We start from the raw sequence: 20,491 nt of genomic DNA on the forward strand, positions 1-20,491 counted from the left end.
CGTCCAAAGTGTATTTAATAACTTCACCATGCTCAAAGGGATATTCAATGTCTTCTTTAAAAAAAATATCTACCAATAGGTACCCTTCTTTGTGAGGGATTGGAAAACCTCCCTGGTTTTTGTGATTGAATCTGTGTTTGAAATTCACTGCTCAACTGAGGGACATTACAGATAACATTTCAGCTTTTCATTTTGAATTCATTTGTAAGCATTTTGAAAAACAGAATGGGGTATTGTGTGTAGACCAATGACAAAAACATCTACATTGAATCCATTTTAAATTCAGGCTGTAACACAACAAAATGTGGAAAAAGTCAAGGGGTGTGAATACTTTCTGAAGGCACTAGAGAGTGCCTCTATGTAGTATCTCTCTGTGTCCGTGCGTTAGTTTACGAACCATTATTAAAAGGGATAGCGCTACTACAAATGTAAATTGATGCCACATTTCAAACGTTATGTCATTGTACCTGCAGCCCCTCTCGGACAGCCTCCAGCATGTAGGGAATGATGGAATAGTTCCACAGATCTGTGAACCACACTCTGGATCCCTCCACATCCATGGGACAAGACAGGAAGAGGCGGGGCCCTGGGAGGAAGAGAATTGAAAAGTACATGTTCATTCAAGTATAGTCTTTTAATTTATTAAATCATAATGTAAAAAAACATGGCCAGATAATGTAATAACAAAAGGAGAAAAGAAGAAGATGAATGTGATTTCCTTTGAATCTTACCGATGGTGACATCCGAGGAGCTGTGGGACTCTAGGAAGCGGTTGAGGTGATGCCAGACAGTAGGGATCCACTCGATGATCCTCACCAGCTCAGCGTTGCGCTGCCGGCTGCTGATCTCCGTCTCCATCAGCCTCCTCCTCAGGAACCGACCCAGGAAGCCCTTCACTGGCTCAGTATGGTTGGCACACAGCACCCACCTAGAGAGGACACACAGGAAACAGACAACAGCAGAGAGGGTTATCAGTTACTGTTCAAACAGACCTCAAATGAGGGTTAGGCAGAGGACATGTCACTATTTAAATACCGCCCTCTTGTGGCGGGCGACATAACACAGCAATTACATTTTACATTTCAGAATCGAGATGACATCAAATAACATTATCTTGTAACTGAAAAAAAGACAGTAACACATTATAGATATGATGTACCTGAAGTTATGATGTAGCTGCAGGTTGGGAGTGGATGATGTAGCCTGGTTCATTGTTCCAATGATATAAGGACTGGGAACAAACAAGGCAATACATTTAAAATTAAGAACAAGCAAATAAACACTGTGTGAGTGTGTGCACCTGTGTGCATGCGAGCCTGTGTGTGTGTGCGCCTGTGTGTGTGTCTGTGTGTCTCTGCGTGTGTGTGTCTGTGTGTGTGTATGTGTACTGACCATCGGTGGTGCTTGCAGCTGAGCAGGCCATTGAAGACCTCTCCTAGAGAGCTGACGTTGTGCAGGTTGTCCAGTACTACCACCAGGGGCATGTCCACCCCATGACTCGTACTGTTGCAATGGTCAGCCAGGTTAGACAGGTACTGACGCAGCTCCTGGACACCAGAGAGAAGAGTTTACAAAGACAGTACAGTTAATCATTTCACATGAACCACAAAATGATTCCCCATACAGCCTCTAAAATACCACAGTACATTACTAATGACATATCAAGCATTTCATCTATAGAGGGGTTGCAGGTGCTTCACAAATCACCGAGCAATCACACCAGGCTCCATGCTGGAAGACCAGAGTCAGTCTGCTGGAACTTTGGTGCCTGTGTGTCCTCCAATCTTCCACATGGCTGGCTGTAGTGATGGGAAACCGAGGCTTTGTGAACCCTTTGGGGCTTTCATGAAATTCCAATAGTGTGCAACTGCAGCCCGCAATTTGGGGTGTTCCTGCATGTGCAAGAACGCCTCCCCTCGAGCATCCCATTGGTTCCTGCATGAACTCTTACTAGTTAGATAGCACACCGTGTCGCCCCCGGCTCCCGCCTGCTGTGTACCAAAGTCCTCCTTAGGACTAGCTGGCTAAGCTAGAACACAGTGTCCTTTTCTCCCACCTGCCGAACAGCTGTTCTCGCCGTCGTTAACAGAAGTGCTGGAAAACATAGCCCGAAAGGCAGGGGTGAACGACACGGTCTACCGGTGTACGGCTAGCTAGCCTCTTAAGGATCGGACCCTTTTTTTCAATTTTCGCCTAAAATGACATACCTAAATCTAACTGCCTGTAGGTCAGGACCTGAAGCAAGGAAATGCATATTCTTGATATCATTTGAAAGGAAACCCTTTGAAGTTTGTGGGAATTTGAAATTAATGTAGGAGAATATAACACATTAGATCTGGTAAAATTATTTTTGAAATGCAAGATAAAGGTCACAATTGTATTATTCCATTAGGCACAGTTTAGGTTTTGGCCACTAAATGGTAGCAGTGTATTTGCAAAGTTTTAGACTGATCCAATGAATCATTGCATTTCTGTTCAAAATGTTGTTTCAAGTCTGCCCAAACGTGCCTAATTAGTTTATTAATACAGTTTCAAATTCATTACTGTGCACTGTCCTCAAAGAATAGCATGGTATTCTTTCACTGTAATAGCTACTGTACATTGGACAGTGCAGTTAGATTAACAATCATTTAAGCTTTCTGCCCATTTCAGATATGTCTATGTCCTGGGAAATGTCCTTGTTACTTACAACCTTATGCTAATCACATTAGTGCACATTAGTGCACATTAGTGCATGTTAGCTCAACCGTCCCGTGGGGGACACACCGATCCTGCAGAGGCTAGGTACTGCTGTCGCCCCAGCCCCTTCTCCTGTGGGGTTGATCGGCTGCTGGCATCCAACGTTATTGTGCATTACAGCCATCTACCTTACCGGAGCGCCCCCGCCTTCCGCCTGTTCTAACAAAAAAATGTACCAATTGAAGTATAAAGAGGAGTTCCTGCATATGCAGGAATGCCAATATGCAGGAATGCCCTGAAATGTGGGCAGCAATTGCACCCATTTCCCAAATTGTGCCGAATAAACGGTTCATTACTCTGAGCTTTTCTCACAGTGCATATTAGTGACATCTGCTGGTGCATATTAGTGACATCTGCTGGTCAGGAATAAATATCAACATGTTTGATATTTACATAGGCTTGTTTTCCTATTGCGCCCATCAATACGTTATGGCGCAATGGATAGGAATACCACATCCAGGTTTCCCTTTTTTCTTCCTGGTTCATTATTTCAAATTCTGAAGACAAAAGATTATCATAGGCTAAACTAATAAACTATTATAACAAATTATTATATTATATTTTGTGCCAATGCTGATGTCTGATCCCAAATCCCCGTCCCTACTTCCTGAGCTACCATTCAGGTGCTATAAATGGGAAGAAAAGTAACTAAATGTGTAAATAAAGTGTCCACTAGAGGTCAGTGTTTGAAGGCAACTATGCATCAAAAAAGCACCGGCACCACAGTGAAATCAGTGGGATCTCACATTTTGCGACATGCGGTTCGAAAAAGCATGTGATCTAACGAAGCTTCGGACGTCATTGATCACATGGTAATGTTACTTTGAAACAAGCAACCTCGATTTTGTGTTACAAACAAAACATTTACAGAAGACGTCGGCTCCATTGCGTGATTTAAGATGTTAAATAAAAAGACTGAACAGCCTATGATAATTGAAACTCATCATGTAAAAAAGGTAGAAATATAATGTTGCCAGTATTTCAATAATAATTCATACAGGGATTTGATCCTGAGCCTCCACAAGGCAAGAGACTCACTCATTGCTCTATGGGCAGATCCACCTGTTAGGTAAGAAATGGAGAACAATATCTTGAGTAAGTCTGTAAGTGGTATCCAGCAGAGGTCTATTTGGAAGCCACAGCGGGATCCACTGTCTGAGGCATCAAACAAAGTAATTTATCACACGGTAACTGCTTGTCGACTTTGCCTTGGGTTTGAATTAAACTTTTTCAACTCACTTAAAAAAAAACTTTGGATCCATAAGTTGATGATTACCAATAACTACTAGAGAGGTTTCATTTACAATCACTGTTAAAAATAAAAATCTAAAATCGGTCCTCTCAAGATTCTATAAAAGTGCTATGATTTCAGGATAGAATCCTCTGACATTTGGCTCTAGGCCCTGAGCTATCTTTCCACCTGCTGTTGCAATTTGACCTCAGAGCATTTCATATGATTCTGTACGTAATTCAGAGACGCATCATTGAGCATGATGTTACGTTTCATATGGTATGCATTCATTTTGGATGTTACTCACCCATTTGTATATGTTACAAATTTGCAGAACGTATAATATATTACGAATTTTCTAAATGTATGATATATTACGGATTCTAGTGGCTAACATTAGCTAGTTCACTAACGTTAGCTAGGGGTTAGGGTTAAGTTTAGGCAGTAGGTTAGAGGGTTAAGGTTAGGGGAATGGTTAGCTAACATGGTAAGTAGATGAAAAGTAGTCAGTTGCTATGTAGATAAAATGCTAAAGCTGTCTGTGATGAGAATCGAACTCGCAAATTCTGGAATAACGCCCACTCATTCACCCCGACCAACCACCCTTCTACCTTTTTTGATTTAAGTATCCATCTGTCTTATTTAGCCATTCCAAACGTAACATATCATACTAAATGGAGTGTCGCGAATTTGAGACCAGGTTGGCTAAGAAGGTGAAATATCTAGTTAAAAAACCGAAAGCTTTCAGCAGAGGTTGGTGCACTCGGTTACGAGTTCCAACACCTGTCAGATGATAGTGTGACGTCCAAAGCTTTGAACGTCATTATCACGTGCTATTGTTACTTTGATCAGAGAGGAAGAGAGGCCCAACTCGGCGGAAAATCTGTCTCCCTCCAGCAGGTAAAAAAATGTATGGCCTATTTGCTACATGAGGTTTATTTGATGGAATAGATGTTTCGTAATGCTGAAGTTGTTACGAGTACCGACATAAGTTGGACACCTGACATCCCGGCAAACTGTGAGAAAATATCGGAGTTGTCTCTGCATATTCATGACATGAGGCTAGTAGGCCCAGCGTCGCCAGGGTAGGCCGTCATTGTAAATAAGAATTTGTTCTTAACTAACTTGGCTAGTTAAATAAAAACTTCATATTAGCTAGATATCTTGATGTATGTATCATTGAAAACTAAAAACTCAAAATGCATTTGTAGCTAGGTAGCTAACAGCCATGGACGGTGAAAAGATTAACTTTAGCAGCTCCAGCTGTCAGAGAATGGAGAGAGTAGGCTACTCTGGATAGGGCAAGTACCTTTGTGGTACTATTATGAAAATATTCTCCAGTACCAGTCCCTAGAGGGGAAAACTTAGGACAGAGATATACATGTAGCAACATAATATTCAGTGCTGTCTAATTTGAGTATATAATGAAACCCGTTTCTTTGATGTTTTCTGTTCTCAGGTAGAGAGCTGTGAAACCCTGCCTGCAGATGAAGATGTCCCAAGAGAACAAGGATACTTGCAAAAGTATTCATCCTATTCCTATTTTGTTGCATTACAACCTGTAATTTAAATAGATTTTTATTTGGAGTTCATGTAATGGACATACACAAAATAGTCCAAATTGGTGAAGTGAAATTAAAAATGACTTGTTTATTTTATTTTTTAAACGTAATTGGGAAAAAAAGTTTTGCGTGTATATGTATTCACCCCCTTTGCAATGAAGCCCCTAAATAAGATCTGATACAACCAATTACCTTCAGAAGTCACATAATTAGTTAAATAAAGTCCACCTATGTGCAATCTAAGTGTCACATGATCTCAGTATATATACACCTATTCTGAATGGCCCCAGAGTCTATCCAAGATATCCAAGATGGCGTAGCAGTAAGACGTGTCGAGTCGTGTCCCTTGTATATATCGTCTTTTTTCGTTTTTACACATTTTTCTTCGCACATCCTTTAAAACATTTTGCTAAACCTCAGCTTCCAAATACTCTCCTGCAACCCGCCTCACCCAATGTAGCTATTTTTCCTAAGTATTTATATTTACTTCGGAACCGGAACCCCTCAACTGAAGCAAGCCAGCTAACTACCAGCTATGCTAGCGGTCTTCAGCTAACCGGTCATCAGCTAACCTTTAGCTCGGAAAGCTCTCGCCAGTTCGAACAACGCGACTCTAACCAGAGCATAACGGACCTATTTATTTTTTATCCCCGGATTCCCACCGCAAACGGAACATCTTTCAGCTGGATCTTCACAACTAGCTATCTAGCTAAACCGCAACCCCGGATGATTTACTCCTGGCTAGCGTTTCCACCCACTTAGCTTGAAGCTTGCCCGGCCAGAGCCCCTGTGCTACCACGGTAGCAGACTCCTGGGCTACAATACCTACCACCGTAGCATACTCCTGGGCTACAATACCCGGACCCACGACCGGTCTATCGATGTCACCGCATGAAGAGGAATAAACAGACTCACCCCATCGCGACATCCCCCAAAGGCTAACTCTCTAGCCCTTGCTATCTCCTTGCTTGCTATTTCGGCCTGCTAACTGCCAGCTTGTTTAGCCCCGGTCCGCTAACTGCTACCTTGTTTAGCCCCGGCCTGCTAACTGTTAGCTTGTTAGCACAGGCCTGCTAACCGTCTGAATCGCCACGTCCCAAACACTCACTGGACCCATATTTACTCTATCTCTTTTCGATTTTTAATTTGTTTATACCTTCCGGTAACCTGCCTCACCCAATGTGATACGGAATCGCTATTATTTTTAATTTTTAGAACACACTCAAGAACCTCCAGAAGCTAACCAGCTAACTAGCTACAAGCTATTTAGTCATTGTTAGTTTTTTAAAACCTGGATAACACTCACCAATCCAGCTTCCCTGCCCCCTGGACACTGATCACTTGGCTACATAGCTGATGCACGCTGGACTGTCCATTAATCACGGTACTCCATTCTGCTTGTTTATGTTTTATCTGTCAGCCCCGTTGCCTAGTCAACGTCATTTTACCTGCTGTTGTTGTGCTAGCTGATTAGCTGTTGTTGTCTCACCTACTGTTTTAGCTAGCTTTCCCAATTCAACACCTGTGATTACTGTATGCCTCGCTGTATGTCTTTCTCAAATGTCAATATGCCTTGTATACTGTTGTTCAGGTTAGTTATCATTGTTTTAGTTCACAATGGAGCCCCTAGTTCCACTCTTCATATCCCTGATACCTCCTTTGTCCCACCTCCCACACATGCGGTGACCTCACCCATTACAACCAGCATGTCCAGAGATACAACCTCTCTCATCATCACCCAGTGCCTGGGCTTACCTCCGCTGTACCCGCACCCCACCATACCCCTGTCTGCGCATTATGCCCTGAATATATTCTACCATGCCCAGAAACCTGCTCCTCTTATTCTCTGTCCCAAATGCTCTAGGCGACCAGTTTTGATAGCCTTTAGTCGCACCCTCATACTACTCCTTCTCTGTTCCGCAGGTGATGTGGAGGTAAACCCAGGCCCTGCATGTCCCCAGGCACCCTCATTTGTTGACTTCTGTGATCGAAAAAGCCTCGGTTTCATGCATGTCAACATCAGAAGCCTCCTCCCTAAGTTTGTTTTACTCACTGCTTTAGCACACTCTGCTAACCCTGATGTCCTTGCCGTGTCTGAATCCTGGCTCAGGAAGGCCACCAAAAATTCAGAGATTTCCATACCCAACTATAACATCTTCCGTCAAGATAGAACTGCCAAAGGGGGAGGAGTTGCAGTCTACTGCAGAGATAACCTGCAAAGTAATGTCATACTTTCCAGGTCCATACCCAAACAGTTCGAACTACTAATTTTGAAAATTACTCTCTCCAGAAATAAGTCTCTCACTGTTGCCGCCTGCTACCGACCCCCTCAGCTCCCAGCTGTGCCCTGGACACCATTTGTGAATTGATCGCCCCCCATCTAGCTTCAGAGTTTGTTCTTTTAGGTGACCTAAACTGGGATATGCTTAACACCCCGGCAGTCCTACAATCTAAGCTAGATGCCCTCAATCTCACACAAATCATCAAGGAACCCACCAGGTACAACCCTAACTCTGTAAACAAGGGCACCCTCATAGACGTCATCCTGACCAACTGGCCCTCCAAATACACCTCCGCTGTCTTCAACCAGGATCTCAGCGATCACTGCCTTATTGCCTGTATCCGCTACGGAGCCGCAGTCAAACGACCACCCCTCATCACTGTCAAACGCTCCCTAAAACACCTTTCTAATCGACCTGGCCCGGGTATCCTGGAAGGACATTGACCTCATCCCGTCAGTTGAGGATGCCTGGTCATTCTTTAAAAGTAACTTCCTCACCATTTTAGATAAGCATGCTCCGTTCAAAAAAATGCAGAACTAAGAACAGATACAGCCCTTGGTTCACTCCAGACCTGACTGCCCTCGACCAGCACAAAAACATCCTGTGGCGGACTGCAATAGCATCGAATAGTCCCCGCGATATGCAACTGTTCAGGGAAGTCAGGAACCAATACACACAGTCAGTCAGGAAAGCTAAGGCCAGCTTCTTCAGGCAGAAGTTTGCATTCCGTAGCTCCAACTCCAAAAAGTTCTGGGACACTGTGAAGTCCATGGAGAACAAGAGCACCTCCTCCCAGCTGCCCACTGCACTGAGGCTAGGTAACACGGTCACCACCGATAAATCTATGATTAACCTCGGCCAACAGCTCCGCCCCCCCCGCAGCTCCTCGCCCAAGCCCCTCCAGGTTCTCCTTTACCCAAATCCAGATAGCAGATGTTCTGAAAGAGCTGCAAAACCTGGACCTGTATAAATCAGCTGGGCTTGACAATCTGGACCCTCTATTTCTGAAACTATCCGCCGCCATTGTCGCAACCCCTATTACCAGCCTGTTCAACCTCTGTTTCATATCGTCTGAGATCCCCAAGGATTGGAAAGCTGCCGCAGTCATCCCCCTCTTCAAAGGGGGAGACACCCTGGACCCAAACTGTTACAGACCTATATCCATCCTGCCCTGCCTATCTAAGGTCTTCGAAAGCCAAGTCAACAAACAGGTCACTGACCATCTCGAATCACACCGTACCTTCTCCGCTGTGCAATCTGGTTTCCGAGCCGGTCACGGGTGCACCTCAGCCACACTCAAGGTACTAAACGATATCATAACCGCCATCGATAAAAGACAGTACTGTGCAGCCGTCTTCATCGACCTTGCCAAGGCTTTCGACTCTGTCAATCACCATATTCTTATCGGCAGACTCAGTAGCCTCGGTTTTTTGGATGACTGCCTTGCTTGGTTCACCAATTACTTTGCAGACAGAGTTCAGTGTGTCAAATCGGAGGGCATGCTGTCCGGTCCTCTGGTAGTCTCTATGGGGGTGCCACAGGGTTCAATTCCCGGGCCGACTCTTTTCTCTGTATATATCAATGATGTTGCTCTTGCTGCGGGCGATTCCCTGATCCACCTCTACGCAGACGACACCATTCTATATACTTCCGGCCCGTCCTTGGACACTGTGCTATCTAACCTCCAAACGAGCTTCAATGCCATACAACACTCCTGCCGTGGCCTCCAACTGCTCTTAAACGCTAGTAAAACCAAATGCATGCTTTTCAACCGATCGCTGCCTGCACCCGCATGCCCGACGAGCATCACCACCCTGGATGGTTCCGACCTTGAATATGTGTACATCTATAAGTACCTAGGTGTCTGGCTAGACTGTAAACTCTCCTTCCAGACTCATATCAAACATCTCCAATCGAAAATCAAATCAAGAGTCAGCTTTCTATTCCGCAACAAAGCCTCCTTCACTCACGCCGCCAAACTTACCCTAGTAAAACTGACTATCCTACCGATCCTCGACTTCGGCGATGTCATCTACAAAATTGCTTCCAACACTCTACTCAGCAAACTGGATGCAGTTTACCACAGTGCCATCCGTTTTGTCACTAAAGCACCTTATACCACCCACCACTGCGACTTGTATGCTCTAGTCGGCTGGCCCTCACTACATATTCGTCGCCAGACCCACTGGCTCCAGGTCATCTACAAGTCCATGCTAGGTAAAGCTCTGCCTTATCTCAGTTCACTGGTCACGATGGCAACACCCATCCATAGCACGCGCTCCAGCAGGTGTATCTCACTGATCATCCCTAAAGCCAACACCTCATTTGGCCGCCTTTCGTTCCAGTACTCTGCTGCCTGTGACTGGAACGAATTGCAAAAATCCCTGAAGTTGGAGACTTTTATCTCCCTCACCAACTTCAAACATCTGCTATCTGAGCAGCTAACCGATCGCTGCAGCTTTACATAGTCTACTGGTAAATAGCCCACCCATTTTCACCTACCTCATCCCCATACTGTTTTTATGCATTTACTTTTCTGCTCTTTTGCACACCAATATCTCTACCTGTACATGACCATCTGATCATTTATCACTCCAGTGTTAATCTGCAAAATTGTAATTATTCGCCTACCTCCTCATGCCTTTTGCACACAATGTATATAGACTCCCCTTTTTTTCTACTGTGTTATTGACTTGCTAATTGTTTACTCCATGTGAAACTCTGTTGTCTGTTCACACTGCTATGCTTTATCTTGGCCAGGTCGCAGTTGCAAATGAGAACTTGTTCTCAACTAGCCTACCTGGTTAAATAAAGGTGAAAAAAAAGAAAAGAAAAAAAACACCACTAAGCAAGGGGCACCACCAAGCAAGCGGCACCATGAAGACCAAGGATCTCTCCAAACAGGTCAGGGAAAAAGTTGTGTAGAAGTACAGATCAGGGTTGGGTTATAAAAAAAAAATCAGAAACTTTGAACATCCCACGGCGCACCATTAAATCCATTATTTAAAAATTGAAAGAATATGGCAGCACAACAAACCTGCCAAGAGAGGGCCGCTCACCAAAACTCACAGATCAGGCAAGGAGGGCATTCATCAGAGAGGCAACAAAGAGACCAAAGATAATCCTGAAGAAGCTGCAAAGCTCCACAGCGGAGATTGGAGTATCTGTCCACAAGACCACCATAAGCCGTACACTCCACAGAGCTGGGCTTTTACAGAAGAGAAAAAGCCATTGCTTAAAGAAAGAAAATAAGCAAACATGTTTGGTGTTTGCCAAAATGCACGTGGGAGACTCCCCAAACATAATGAAGAAGGTACTCTGGTCAGATGAGACTAAAATTAAGCTTTTTGGCCATCAAGGAAAACTATGTCTGGTGCAAACACAACACCTCTCATCACCCCGAGAACCTCATCCCCACAGTGAAGCGTGGCAGTGTCATGCTGTGGGGATGGTTTTTATTGGCAGGGACTGGGAAACTGGTCAGAATTGAAGGAATGATGGATGGCGCTAAATACATGGAAATTCTTGAGGGAAAACTTTTTCATTCTTCCAGAGATTTGAGACTGGGATGGATGTTCACCTTCCAACTGGACAATGACCCTAAACATAATGCTGAAGCAATACTCTAGTGGTTTAAGGAGAAACATTTAAATGGCTTAGAATGGCCTAGTCAAAGCCCAGACCTCAATCCAATTGAAAATCTGTGGTATGACTTAAAGATTGCTGTACACCAGCAGAACCCATCTAACTTAAAGGAGCTGTAGCAGTTTTGCCTTGAAGAATGGGCAAAAATCCCAGTAGCTACACGTGCCAAGCTTATAGTGACACACCCCAAGAGACGTGCAGCTGTAATTGCTGCAAAAGGTGGCTCTACAAAGTATTGACTTAGGTTGTGAATAGTTATGTACCCTCAAGTTCTGTTTTTTATCTTATTTCTTGTTAGTTTCACAATAAAAAATATTTTTCATCTTCAAAGTGGTACGCATGTTGTGTAACTCAAATGATACAACAACCCCCCCAACAAATCCATTTTAATTCCAGGTTTTAAGGCAACAAAATAGGAAAATTGCCAAGGGGGTGAATACTTTCGCAAGCCACTGTAATCCTTCTATACCATGGTTTATATGTGTACCTATGTTAGCAAAAATACAGTTTAAAAGCCACGCACAATGTATAAACCTATTACAACTGGAGCAGACCAAACCTGCTGGGCTTGTGAACGTTAGACATTTTAGTATGAAGTAGAGTATTACTACAAAAGCAAAAAAAAGTAAATACCAGAGATGGCGAACCTCGCCCCACTGATTGTTGATCTACGTTGATCTATCTACGTCATATGTCACCTGGCAACACTCTTTTCCAATTACTGTATCCTCCAACAGTTCCAATTTGCAAATTAAGGGGAATAAACATTTCCATTTGTGAATCTCCTCTCTCATAAATTTCCATATCAGTTACATTTTGGCACCTCCACTATCATACAAAAAATATCCCTTGGTAAAGGTTCTTTCCTACATTCAACATATTAATCATGATAGTGTTTGACAGACCTTGCTGGACTTGTGGTCTACGTTGAACGTGGCAATGGTCCCGTCGGTGACCTCTCTCCCTTCCCTTAGCACTATGTGTTCGGCCAATCGGCTGGCCAGGAAACTCTTCCCGGTGCCACTGGGGCCAGACAGGATGATCCGACGGTGCTCATGGAGCTGAGACACATAGCGCTGCAGCAGGGGTTTGGGGATCAGCGTCTCAAACACCAAGTCGTCTGGGCTGTGCTCACACACACCTGCAGGCAGGGGGCAGCAGTGGACACATATATTAAAGGATAGGTTCACTGGTGTTGTTATTGACTGATCCAGACCGCTTTGAATTACAGGGTTCAAATTTATTTAAATATTGACTGCCAGCAAAAACAACGCGAGTGGTAGAGGTATAGTTCGAATTTTCCAAACTTCCGAGAGTTCCATTCTTGCCCATACCTTTGAGGGAGACCGAGATGGTGTCACTGTCTCCAACAAGGTATCCACAGGGCAGAAGTTCAGGGGTGTCAGTCCCACGTGTGCGATGGATGTCCCCGATGCTATAGCCCAGGACACTGTCTGAGTTTAGACCCAGCTGGCTCACTGGGTCCACGTGGATAATGTACTCCTGCAGGACCAGGGACCAATCAAACATCAGAAAAAGGACCACCAACCAATCACATGTCAGATACAAGTGTCACTCTAGTCACTCCTATACCAGGCTGAGTTTTTAGTGTCTGTTGATTTACCTTAAAGAGACGTCTGACCACCCCATCCAGCACATCCCATTTGGTTTTCCCACTGACACCAATGCAACCAAGCAGGAACTGGCGAGGTCTGCGCTCCTATAAAATATGAGGACGAACTTATCATAAGATCTGATATTAAGGACAAATAGGGTGAAAGGCATACATTTTTTTGGTAGCCATTGTAATTTCTGGTGGGTTGGAAGTGTTAGAAGTTTCGTACCTCTTTCCACTTGGCATCCTCATCTAGAGTTACGACCACCTTGACATGTCGTCCTTCTTTCCGTGAGCTACCGTCCCCGTTGTCCTCCAACAACATGTCTACAGAGACAGGGACATAGTTATTAGCTACAGCAGACAGGACTACAAACACACACGGACAGGTGAATGCACGTGCTCGCGCACAAAGACTAACACAGGCGCGCGCACGCACGCTCACTCACTCACATTCTCTCTCTCTTACCGAGGCTGGTGGACTCTGTTAGAGCGAGGCTATGCTGTGACTGGCCCGCTGAGGGTGATGCCATTGAGGCTTGTGAGGCTGCTCTGCTGCAGCCGCCCTGAGTCTCCATCTTCAGACAATCGTTCTCGGTCTTCAGTTTCTCTATCTCTCCCTGAGGACAGGTTACAACACACCAGGTCAAACACAGCTCACAGCATCGTATAACTTTGTATTTGGCATGCTTTGTGATGGCCAATGTTTGCGTGGCCATTGCTAGGGTGAGGAGTTTCCCCCTGACCATGAAAACCTTGACTAGGAAAATGCCAGGTCACAAGGTCAGGGAAACCTCCAGGCCCTCATCATGTCATATCAATGGTCATATGTGGTCCTGTTTCAGTCACCCTCACCTGCATGCGGTTCATTGACTCCCTGAGCTGGTCCAGCTGATGGGCGGAGCTGAGGGCCTCCAGGCGTATGTCAGTCAGCTTCATCTCCTTGTCTCGGAGCTCGCTGCGGAGCGCCATCACCGTCTCCGCCTCGCTGTCTGTGCACTCTGAGATCCTGCACACGAGACAGATGTCTGGTCAGTTCAGGGATAAACAGAATGCTAGTCCTCAAGAGCACATCCCCGAGAAACTTCATGGAGCACAATGATCATTTTCTTACAAAGATTTTTTTTTTTTTACTCAGTAACATGCTGTACAAATTATTGGTTTGTCACTGCAAAAAATTATTGTCGCTTATTCCAAGTTAATCCAGAGGCACTGAATCACTGTGCGATAGATAGGGGTTCAGGCAATTGTAAACAGGACAAGATCAAGGTCCTGTGAAGGATGTGTGTGATTGGCTCAGAATTCCAGTTGCAATGGCACAACATGACATGAGTGATCGAGTCGATATTAATTGGTTAAATAATAATTTGGTGCATCAATGACATTTGTTAGGATTAGCCATCATCAGAATTGCTCATAAAGTGAATGTGGGTTATTCAGACATTTTTCATACTCTATTACCGAGCGAGAGAACCAGTCCTCAACACCCCAGTGATACCGCCCCAGCCACGCCCACTAACAGGCAGGGGAGAGAGAAAGGGACTAGAGACACACACAGACAAACAGACGGACAAGAGAAGAACAGCTTCAATACAAACATCCAACTATTGACTAAAACAATGAGGCCATGCAGTCTCTAATGATAACACACACATACATACACAGCTTGGGGTACTGGGATATACAGTGTATACACACACACACACATATACAGTAACAGTCAAAAGTTTGGACACACCTACTCATTCAAGGGTTTTTCTTTATTTTTAGAATAATAGTAAAGACATCAACACTATGAAAGAACACATTTAGAATCATGAAGTAAGCAAAAAAGTGTTAAACAAATCAAAATATATTTTATATTTGAGATTCTTCAAAGTAGCCACCATTTGCCTTGATGACAGCTTTGCACACTCTTGGCATTCTCTCAACCAACTTCATGGGGAATGCTTTCCAACAGTCTTGAAGGAGTTCCCACATATGCTGAGCACTTGTTGGCTGCTTTTCCTTCACTCTGAGGTCCAACTCATCCCAAACCCTCTCAAATGGGTTGAGGTCGGGTGATTGTGGAGGCCAGGTCATCTGATGCAGCACTCCATCACTCTCTTTCTTGTTCAAATAGCCCTTACACAGCCTGGAGGTGTGTTGGGTCATTGTCCTGTCGAAAAACAAATGATAGTACCACTAAGCTCAAACCAGACGGGATGGCATATTGCTGTAGAATGCTGTGGGAGCCTTGCTGGTTAAGTGTGCCTTGAATTCTAAATAAATCACTGACAGTGTCACCAGCAAAGCACCCCCACACCATCACACCTTCTCCTCCACGCTTCACGGTTGGAACCACACCTGAAGAGATCAACTGTTTACCTACTCTGCGTCTCACAAAGACACGGCAGTTGGAATCTAAAATGTGGACTCATTAAACCAAAGGACAGATTTCTACCGGTCTAATGTCCATTGCTCGTGTTTCTTGGCCCAAGCAAGTCTCTTCTTATTATTGGTGTCCTTTAGTAGTGGTTTCTTTGCAGCAATTCGAACATGAAGACATGAAGATTCACATTGTCTCCTCTGAACAGTTGATGTTGAGATGTGAATGTTACTTGAACTCTGTGAAGCATTTGTTGTTTGGGCTGCAATCTGGAGGTGCAGTTAACTCAGTTAATTTTGTTAATTTTTCCTCTACAGCAGAGGTAATGCTGGGTCTTCCTTTCCTGTGGAGGTCCTCGTGAAAGCCAGTTTCATCATAGCGCTGGATGGTTTTTGCGACTGCACTTGAAGAAACTTTCAAAGTTTTTGAAATTTGAAATATTTCTGATTGGCTCAAAAGAAGGAAATAAATTCTACAAATTAACTTTTAACAAGGCACAAGGTTAATTGAAATGCATTTCAGGTGACTACCTCATGAAGCTGGTTGAGAGAACGCGAAGTGTGTGCAAAGCTGTCATCAAGGCAACTTTGAAGAATCTCAAATATATTTTGATTTGTTGAACACTTTTTTTGGTTACTACATGATTCCATGTGTGTTATTTCATAGTTTTGATGTCTTTCCCCATTATTCTACAATGTAGAAAACTGCACAAATAAAGAAAAACCATTGAATGAGTAGGTGTGTCCAAACTTTTGACTGGTACTGTATATATACAGTGGCAAGAAAAAGTATGTGAACCCTTTGGAATTACCTGTATTTCTGCATAAATGTGCCATAACATTTGATCTGATCTGCATCTAGGTCACAACAACAGACAAACACAGTCTGCTTAAACTAATAACACACTCGTGTTTTTATTGAACACGCCGTGTAAACATTCATAGTGCAGGGTGGGAAAAGTATGTGAACCCTTGGATTTAATAACTGGTTGACCCTCCTTTTTGGCAGCAATAACCTCAATCAAACATGTTCTGTATTTGTGGATCAGACCTGCACAACGGTCAGGAGGAATTTTGGACCATTCCTCTTTACAAAACTGTTTCAGTTCAGCAATATTCTTGGGATGGCTGGTGTAATCTGCTCTATTGAGGTCATGCCACAGCATCTCAATCGGGTTGAGGTCAGGACTCTCCAGAAGGCGTATTTTCTTCTGTTGAAGCCATTCTGTTGTTGATTTACTACTGTGTTTTGGGTCGTTGTCCTGTTGCATCACCCAACTTCTGTTGAGCTTCAATTGGCGGACAGAGACACTTGGGAATTCATTTTTCTGTGATAACAAGCTATCCAGGCCCTGAGGCAGCAAAGCAGCCCCTAACCATGATGCTCCCTCCACAATATATTACAGTTGGGATGAGGTTTTGATGTTGGTGTGCTGTGCCTTTTTTCTCCACACGGTGTTGTGTGATCCTTCCAAACAACTCAACTGTAGTTTCATCTGTCCAGAGAATATTTTGCAAGTAGCACTGTGGAACATCCAGGTGCACTTTGGTAAACTTCAGAAATGCAGCAATGTTTTTTTTGGACAGCAGTGGCTTCTTCTGTGGTGTCCTCCCATGAACACCATTCTTGTTTAGTGTTGACTCATCTAACAGAGATGTTAGCATGTTCCAGAGATTTCTGTAAGTCTTTAACTGACACTAGGATTATTCTTAACCTAATTGAGCATTCTGCGCTGTGCTCTTGCAGTCATCTTTGCAGGACGACCACTCCTAGGGAGATTAGCAACAGTGCTGAACTTTCTCCATTTATAGACAACTAGTCTTACTGTGGACTGATGAACATCAAGGCTTTTAGAGATACTTTTGTAACCCTTTCCAGCTTTATGCAAGTCAGCAATTCCTCATCTGAGGTCTTCTGAGATCTCTTTTGTTTGAGGAATGGTTCACATCAGGCAATGCTTCTTGTGAATAGCAAACTCAAATTTTTTTGTGTTTTTTTTATAGGGCAAGGCAGCTCTAACCAACATCTCCAATCTCGTCTTATTGATTGGGCTCCAGGTTTAGCTGACTCCTGACCCCATTAGCCTTGGGGTTCATATACTTTTTCCAACCTACACTGTGAATGTTTAAATGATGTATTCAATATAGACAAGAAAAATACAATAATTTGTGTGTTATTAGTTTAAGCACACTATGTTTGTCTATTGTTGTGACTTAGATGAAGATCAGATCAATTTATGCAGAAACCCAGGTAATTCCAAAAGGTTAACATACTTTTTCTTGCCACTGTATACTGAACAAAACTATAAACGCAACATGTAAAGAATTGGTCCCATGTTTCACGAGCTGAAATAAAAGATTCCAGAAATGTTCCATACAGACATAAATCGTATTTCTCTCAAATTTTGTGCAAAAATTTGTTTACGTCGCTGTTAGTGAGCATTTCTCCTTTGCCAAGATAATCCATCCACCTGACAGGTGTGACATATCAAGAAGTTGATTAAACAGCATGGTCATTACACAGGTGCACGCTGTGCTGGGGACAATAAGAAGGCCAGGCTAAAATGTGCAGTTTTGTCACACAACACAATGCCACAGATGTCTGTGAGTTGAGGGAGCTCGCAATTGGCATGCTGACTGCAGTAATGTCCATCAGAGCTGATGCCTGAGAATTTAATGTTAATTTCTCTACCATAAGCTGCCTACGACGTCAATTTTAGAGAATTTGGCAATTTTATAAAAATGTAAAAAACTGAACCAATCACATTTATGTAACTAGTCAGACCCTTTACTCAGTACTTTGTTGAAGCCCCATTGGCAGCGATTACAGACTCCAGTCTTCTTGGGTATGACACTACAAGCTTGGCACACCTGTATTTGGGGAGTTTCTCCCATTCTTCTCTGCAGATTCTCTTAAGCTCTGTCAGGTTGTATGGGGAGTGTCGTTGCACAGCTATTTTCAGGTCTCTCCAGAGATGTTTGATCAGATTCAAGTCCGGGCTCTGGCTGGGCCACTCAAGGACATTCAGAGACCTGTGTTGTCTGACTGTGTGCTTAGGGTCATGTCCTGTTGGAAAGTGAACCTTTGCCCAAGTCTGTGATCCTGAGCGCTCTGGAGCAGGCTTTCATCAAGGATCTCTTTGTACTTTGCTCCGTTCATCTTTCCCTCAATCCTGACTAGTCTCCCAGTCCCTGCTGCTGAAAAACATCCCCACAGCATGATGCTGCTACCACCATGCTTCACTGTAGGGATCGTGCCAGGTTTCCTCCAGATGTGACGCTTGGCATTCAGGCCAAAGAGTTCAATCTTGGTTTCATCAGACCAGAAAATCTTGTTTCTCATGGTCTGAGTCCTTGCTGGCTGTCATGTCTTTAATGAGGTGTGGCTTCCGTCTCACCACTCTACAATAAAGGCCTGATTGGTGGAGTGCTGCAGAGATTGTTGTCCTTCTGGAAGGTTCTCCCATCTCCACAGAAGAACTCTGGAGCTCTGTCAGAGTGACCATCGGGTTCTTGGTCACGTCCCTGACTAAGGCCCTTCTCCCCCAATTGCTCAGTTTGGCCGGGTGGCCAGCTCTACGTCTTGGTGGTTCCAGACTTCTTCCATTTAAGAATTATGGAGGCCACTGTGTTATTGAGTACCTTCAATGCTGCAGACATTTTTTGGTACCCTTCCCCAGATCTGTGCCTCAACACAATCCTGTCTCGGAACTCTACAGACAATTCCTTCAACCTCATGGCTTGGTTTTTGCTCTGACATGCACTGTCAACCAGACCTTATATAAACAGGTGTGTGCCTTTCACAATCATATCCAATCAATTGAATTTACCACAGGTGGACTCCAATCAAGTTGCAGAAACTTCTCAAGGATGATCAATGGAAACAGGATGCACCTGAGCTCAATTTCAAGTCTTACAGCAAAGGGTCTGAATACCTATGTAAATAAGGTATTTCTGTCTTTTGGTGGTGGAGGCTATGTGATGGTCTGGGGGTCTTTCAACAGATCTTCTGTTGAATCTGACAATTAATCTTAATGGTTGTACAGTCGTCTCAAATAAAACTGTGAAGGACCTCGGCGTTACTCTGGACCCTGATCTCTCTTCTGGTGAACATATAGACTGTTTCAAGGACAGCTTTTTTCCATCTACGTAACATTGCAAAAATCAGAAACTTTCTGTGCAAAAATGATGCAGAAAAATTAATCCATGCTTTTGTTACTTCTAGGTTAGACTACTGAAATGCTCTACTTTCCGGCTACCCGGATAAAGCACTAAATAAACTTCCTGACTGGAACCAAGCAATTTTATCTTATTACTCCAGTGCTAGCCTCCCTACACTGGCTTCCTGCCAAGGCAAGGGCTGATTTCAAGGTTTTACTGCTAACCTGCAAAGCATTACAGGGCTTGCTCCTACCTATCTCTCTGATTTGGTCCTGCCGTACATACCTACACGTACGCTACGGTCACAAGACGCAGGCCTCCTAATAGTCCCTAGAATTTCTAAGCAAATAGCTGGAGGCAGGGCTTTCTCCTATAGAGCTCCATTTTTATGGAATGGTCTGCCTACTCATGTGAGAGACGCAAAATCGGTCTCAACCTTCAAGTCTTTACTGAAGAGTCATCTCTTCAGTGGGTCATATGATTGTGTGTGGTCTGTCCCAGGAGTGTGAAGGTGAACGGAAAGGCTCTGGAGCAACGAACCGCCCTTGCTGTCTCTGCATGGCCGGTTCCCCTCTTTCCACTAGGATTCTCTGCCTCTAACCCTATTACAGGGGCTGAGCCACTGGCTTACTGGTGCTCTTTCATGCCATCCCTAGGAGGGGTGCGTCATTTGAGTGGGTTGAGTCACTGATGTGATCTTCCTGTCTGGGTTGAGCCGTGGCGGAGATATTTGTGGGCTATAATCGGCCTTGTCTCAGGATGGTAAGTTGGTGGTTGAAGATATCCCTCTAGTGGTATTTATGCTGCAGTACTTTATGTGTTGGGGGGCTAGGGTCAGTTTGTTATATCTGGAGTACTTCTCCCTGTCTTATCCGGTGTCGTGTGTGAA

At 44.0% G+C, this 20,491-nt stretch overlaps 1 protein-coding gene across 9 annotated transcripts in view; it reads right to left on the reverse strand.

The window, feature by feature from the left end:
* LOC135524152 (neuron navigator 2-like) overlaps positions 1-20,491 on the reverse strand; it is a 91,793-nt gene that overhangs the window by 3,486 nt on the left and 67,816 nt on the right. For 7 of the 9 annotated variants that reach the window (XM_064951383.1, XM_064951384.1, XM_064951381.1 and 4 more), the window contains 11 exons: positions 14,536-14,616; positions 13,930-14,083; positions 13,544-13,694; positions 13,304-13,401; positions 13,084-13,179; positions 12,794-12,962; positions 12,365-12,600; positions 1,393-1,547; positions 1,160-1,231; positions 732-928; positions 468-586 (listed from right to left, as the gene is read on the reverse strand). In XM_064951383.1, coding sequence (XP_064807455.1) covers positions 468-586; positions 732-928; positions 1,160-1,231; positions 1,393-1,547; positions 12,365-12,600; positions 12,794-12,962; positions 13,084-13,179; positions 13,304-13,401; positions 13,544-13,694; positions 13,930-14,083; positions 14,536-14,616 — 1,528 coding nt within the window. The remainder of the gene's footprint in view (positions 1-467; positions 587-731; positions 929-1,159; positions 1,232-1,392; positions 1,548-12,364; positions 12,601-12,793; positions 12,963-13,083; positions 13,180-13,303; positions 13,402-13,543; positions 13,695-13,929; positions 14,084-14,535; positions 14,617-20,491) is intronic. The other 2 variants (XM_064951386.1, XM_064951382.1) reach the window with 1 other exon arrangement.

This window comes from Oncorhynchus masou, chromosome 31 (assembly GCF_036934945.1).
Source record: "Oncorhynchus masou masou isolate Uvic2021 chromosome 31, UVic_Omas_1.1, whole genome shotgun sequence".
In the NCBI taxonomy this organism is placed as follows: Eukaryota; Metazoa; Chordata; class Actinopteri; order Salmoniformes; family Salmonidae; genus Oncorhynchus; species Oncorhynchus masou.